The 5,907-nt window shown below is 39.5% G+C and overlaps 1 protein-coding gene across 1 annotated transcript in view; it reads right to left on the reverse strand.

Annotated features, from left to right (window-relative positions):
- Positions 1-5,492, reverse strand: part of MEGF9 (multiple EGF like domains 9) — a gene marked incomplete at its 5' end in the record, with an annotated part of 57,815 nt that extends 52,323 nt beyond the window's left edge. The window contains one exon of the mRNA XM_019541102.1: positions 5,417-5,492. Within this exon, the coding sequence (XP_019396647.1) occupies positions 5,417-5,492 (76 nt within the window). The remainder of the gene's footprint in view (positions 1-5,416) is intronic.
- Positions 5,493-5,907: the final 415 nt, after the last annotated feature.

Here is a 5,907-nt window from a genome sequence, read left to right on the forward strand (position 1 = left end):
CAGAGCACCACGAGTGCTCGTAAAGTTGTGCCAGGGGACTTGCAATGACCTCGGCCAGTTCCTTTAGAACTCTAGGGTGGAGATCATCCAGACCGGCTACCTTGAATACGTCCAGCCCCTCGAGAAGCTCCCTAACTAAATCCTCGCTAACCTGTGGCCCAGGTGTGCCTCCCCCGGGGCCCAAGGGGGGCCCGGCAGGAAGGTGGCTGTTCTGGTCCCTACTTAGGAAGACGGAGGCAAAGAAATCGTTAAACATGTTAGCTTTGCTGTCTGGTGTGACGACCAAGTTTCCCATCGCATCCCATTGTGATGCAACACAGTTCATTTCCCTTTATCTATGAACCAGTTCATTTCCCTTTATCTATGAACATGCAATTTTGTCTGCCGTCTTATAAGAGGTGTAATAAGCTCCTTAATACACGTTGCTGATTTGCTAAACCATCCTTCTGGATATAAATTAACTAGATCAGAAGTAATATAATTCTGTCATAAGATCAGTGAAGATGCAAGTAACTGAACTTTTGAAACAGAGCTAATCCATTTTAAAAAGTACATTAAACTTTTAAATCCAGTGGGCACAATTCTCTGCTACTCTACATGTCAGACAGTCATTTAAAGCAGCATATAGGGGGCAAAAAAACTACCAAATTGGAATGGTGGAGTCAAAGGACTTGCTTATGCACACATTTTTGTGTAGCCCTTACCTATATTATACGGTAAAAGTAGTACAACCCCCGTGTGAATGCAGTTTACCAGGATAAAGATGTTTACATTTCTATAACTAACTTCACTAGAACTTATACACATTTAACTTCAGTAATTTTAAATTACATACCTTAACTGAAACACTTAAATCAGTATAAAATTCAGTTTAGAATTACATTAGAACCCCTTTACACCACTCTGGCACCACTCTGTGAAGCTGCCATAGAGCACGTATACATATAATATGCTCTCACTTGAAAGCTGCTTTCTAATGCCAGAGTGGTGCAAAGGGACTTTAGCAGAAATAAAAATCTGGCGCATAGTAGTTTACACTCACTTTGCACCAGTGTTAATGACTACACAAAGCATAGAGCACCAGAGAATCAGGTCGGTGGATAGTAAAGACAGCAATATTGTTTGTATCAATATTGTTGAGTGCTTTACAGAAATCCTTTGTGTAGCTCCATAAAAAGATTATGTAGGTCAACAGGGGAGAGAGGAGTAAGGTTTCTTAGTACCAATACAGCCTAGGTAATGCTGTTAAAAGATTTCTTTTAATGTTTAAATTTAAAAGAAGGAAAAAAAGTTCAGATCAAATCTATTTCATATTATTTTGCAGGTGATGTAAAACCAAGGTGTCAATGGTTTGAAGTCATTAGAAATTCTGTGGCATTTTCATTAAGAAAAGACACGCAATTTTGGTATCTGGGCTAAATTCTAGTCCTGACAATAACACCTTGCCCCTCTGAATTCCCTTTGCAGCTTCAAATAGATACAATAATTCATTTTCATTTCTCACTGCACATTGCTGCTCTATGCTGTTAAGCACCAGTCCCATTCCAGGCAAGGAAGTAGCTGCACCTCAGTGGTGGCTGAACTGATCTTTCTATATCCTTTATCTGTCACTAGGATGCTATGTGCTTTAATTAGAATCTATAAAGCCTTATGTAGAAGTGAATGATTGCTATTACTAGGTTTACAGACATTTTTACATCTTTATTGACCCCTGTGATGGAATATACCCAAGACTGTTGTAGGGCGAGAGAGTTGTTTCATTTGTTTTGAGATTTTCTAAAGACTCCTTAAGCACTCACATGTTTTCCCTCTCTTGTTTGATGCTAAACATGTTAGAAATCTGTCAGGCTCATTCCCAAGTAAACAGGATCAAAGAGGACAGACTTGCAGGTATTAACGTTGGCTTGTGAAACTAAAACATCAAACACTGTAACAACACTCCCATAAACCATCAACTCCTTTTATCTTAATATTCCTACTGCACTATGCAATCTGCTGTCCATGCCACATCAGTGGTTAGAATAAACTGAAACAGCTAGCAAAGCTGATCCTGAAGGGATCACAACATGTTCCGGTGGTTAGAACCCCAGTCTGAGAATCGGGTGCCTGGACATGAGTCGGAAGGTTACTCCAACCTGCTGCAATTACAGCACATCAGAGACATGGCAATTACCACGTTCCAGCCGGCCTCCACATCTCATGCATCAGCATCCCCGTGCTTCAAAATGGCAGCAGGGGTGCTTTAACTAAAGCTCATTTGATGAGCTTTATATCTAAAGTGCCTCAACCACCATTTTGAAGCATGGAAATGCTGATACGCAAGATGCTCCAGGCATTTTAATTAGAGCAGCTCTTGGAGTCACTCTAATTAAAGTGCCCCCCCCCCCCGCCCCCATCCCCATGTGTAGAAGTGCCCCAGAAGATTTGGGTTCCATTCCCTGCTCTACTTTCAATCTCCTGTCTCACTTTAGGCTGATCCGGCTACAAAAAGAAGAAGTCACATTTGCCCTGGTATAAACCATGTTATCCCAAGACAAAGTGCAAACTTTCAGACCTCCATATCTGTTATCCCGAGATAAAAGTTAAAAAGGGTTCATGGGATAAGAAGTACTAAGAGTTTATCCCAGGACATTGTCTGTTCAGCTGTACTTTGCCGTCCCAGGACACGTAACTGCATCAATGGCAGAAAAGCACAGTGCATTCAGCTACTCACTAAATCCCGATTGTAAGGGTGGTACGTCTACTTGCCAATCCCAGAATATTTGTGTTCTGGGACATATGTAGCCACAACTTGCCCAGAGGCAAACACAATGTCTGTTCTTCACCTCATTTAGTCTCTCGATGCCTCAGCTCCCCAGGTGTAAGATATGTATTTCTCTTTGCCATGCCAGAGCATTATGAGAATTACGTTACAGCTTGTGAGGTACTTGGATTCTATGGTAATAGGGCCTATGTAGGTATTTTGGCACCTAAAATTTAGCTAGCTGTGGAGGAATGCTGCTCTTCCCAAACAGGTGGAAAAAAGGTACCATATTCCTCTGCTATTAGCAAAGGAGAGAAAGATGTGCTACAACCTGCTCCCTCAGTATTTCCCCTCCCCTCCCGTACACCCCTGCATAGCAAATGCCCTGGCAGTACTAGTAATAAACACACACTTTAGAAAAGCTAAAACTTAAAACTGCATAGCTCAACAGCAGTAGCTCCCAGGTCATGTGGGAGTTCCTCCATGGTCACAAGCAATCAGGAATCTGACCAGACCATTTAAGGACATATCCCAACCGCTCCTTATAAACTGGGATGGAAATACCACGTAGTGATTCAGACAAGGGGTCTGAGAGTTGTGGGTACTGGGTTCTCTGGGCTTCCAGATATGTTATTTATTGATATGAACTTAGGTAAGTCACACACTCTGTGCTTCTATTTCACCATCTGTGTATCAGGGTAAATAACCTACTTACCTCTATAGATGGTCTTAAATGTTTGTCACACATTAGGGATTACACAGGGAAATTACCCAGTATAGTTATACTGGAACAATTCTCCACTATAATTAGACCTATAGAAGTCCTTGTGTGGATATTCTCTTCTACCATGAAGGTGATTTTTATTGGTCTAGAGCAAAGTAGTTATTCTGGAATAAAAGAAAATCACTGTTATGGTAGAACAGAATGTTCCTACAAAGATTTATATAACTATAGTGGAATAATTATTCCTGTATGACTATGCTGGGAAGTTTTCCAATGTAACAAGTCCTGCATGTCCTTTGCATTTTATTCAAGAGGTGACTTAGTACAAACATCAAAAAGATCTTAATATGGTTAGGAAAAAAAGAAGATATAGAAATATTAAATAAAACAAATGAAATACCCTAGGAATGAAGCATCAACAGCTAAAATAGTTCCTTTCCTTTTAATTAATTTAGAAATAGTTTGCTGGCATTTACTATAGCAGATTACATTTTCCTACTAATATTTCCATGAGTGTCTGCAGTCATATAAATATCCAGTTGTTTCTGTTTAAAATTTCAATATTTTTAACCACCCAGTGTGTGACAAGGCAAACCAAACGCTTCTTCCATTGTATACCTAAACAGTATAAGACAAGATAAAATGTAACATTTGCAAATAACCCCAAAACAGTATTAGGCAACCCCCAGATTCTCAGCCTACGAAAGGTTCAAACTGTGCTTACAAATATATTGCATTGCCTGATACCCCTCAAGAAATGTAATCACCTTGTCAACAAAATTGTTCTCATAAAAAGATCAAGGCATCTCTTAAGGAAGAAGGCTGAGAATTTATTAGCATGCTTCAATTTTAGTATTTATCTACCATGTCCTAAACAAGATGGGATAAACAAATTCCATAAGTAAATGTGGACTATAATCGCCTGTTAAATTCTGTGTGCTTAGTTCCCTGCAAAAAGTAATTAAAATCACAAACTTTTCCTAGTGCTTTGGGGAATTGTAGCTAATGAAAGAATGTGTTAATTTATACAACCACTTAAAATGAGCTGCAAAACCTGGAGTGAGAATGTTCCTCTCAATCATTTGTATTTGGGCTATAAAGTTTGTGCATGAATAAACAGGGAGAACACATGAGAATTAGGAGATGGGTTAAGGAGAAAAGATCTCAAGTTCAGCCTACAGCTGTTCAAAATATTCCAGTGAATAAGCAGTCAACGCATCACCAGTTTGCATCAGGAAAATGACTCCAAGCTCTAATAAGACAAGGCTTTCTCTAGCCTAAGATCTGGAAGGTGATAACACACACTGGGTGGATAACAAACCAATGTACAATGCATTGTCTATGCTAACCTATTAATGCATTAACTAATCTTCCAAATCTCGCCCAAGAGAAAGGTTGGAAAACAACCCCCCTTGAAACACAAAATTCAAATCCCAGACTACATCAGAACTAGAGTCCACCAATGATAAAAATCTTACTAAATGATACTCATGAAATTTTGAGCCAAAACATAATAATTTTATCAGGCTAGCTCATTTCCAGATCTCTCCATCCCCAAAATTCGACCCAAGACCTTAAGAAAAAAAATCACCAAATAAAACGTAAAGGGTAGGTGACTGAGTGACTAGATTGCTTGTGGTTTAAGAATAAGCTGCAGAGGTGATGTGATATCAGCAAAGGTAATGCAGTTATACTATGTCCATATTTAGCCTTAGGTTTCTGGAGCAAATCTAGTCCATGTTAATACACTTGAAACAGCATGCCATCTGCTAGCTGTTGAGTAGCCTTCATTGGAGGGGCAGTCTACACAAGCAGATTTCTGAGCAAAGGAGTGGTCTGTGATCATTTGTTTCTACCACATTCAAGAAAGCTGGGACTTTGTGTAATTATTTAAACTATAATAAATCAGACATTACTAAATTTACATTTGAAAAGAAAAGACAACTTACTTTTAACTAGGAGAGAAGTGAGGTGCTGAAGCAGCTTTTTAAGTAGAGTAAATGGGGCAAGAAACCTACACAGGTTTTAATCAGCCTCCACCTTAATTTATAAAACGGATTACAAAGCATGGTCACCTGAGATAGCAAGTAGCCTCAATGATCCAGGACTATCCTTCTAGTCATATGTTCCCTAAATAAAGGAGTTGGGTATTAGTCTACCTCCTAGTGGAGATATGTCTACCTTAAACAAACCAACAGATGCATCACTAATAAGTAACCCAGCTGGTAAGTCGTCAGGGAGATGAAGGAATTGCAGAATCATAGAAAACAGGCTTAGAATGGACCGCAAGAGGTCACCTAGTCCAACCCCCTGATCAAGACAGGAACATCCTTGGCTAAATTATCCTGGACAATGTTTGTCTAACCTGTTCTGAGTGGAACTTCCGTCCTAAGAAAGTAAGAAAGGTCTGTTCTTAACAACATGGGTTAACTAGCACAAG

The sequence above is a fragment of the Crocodylus porosus genome, unplaced genomic scaffold (genome assembly GCF_001723895.1).
Source record: "Crocodylus porosus isolate Cpor-Errol unplaced genomic scaffold, CroPor_comp1, whole genome shotgun sequence".
NCBI classification, from domain to species: Eukaryota; Metazoa; Chordata; order Crocodylia; family Crocodylidae; genus Crocodylus; species Crocodylus porosus.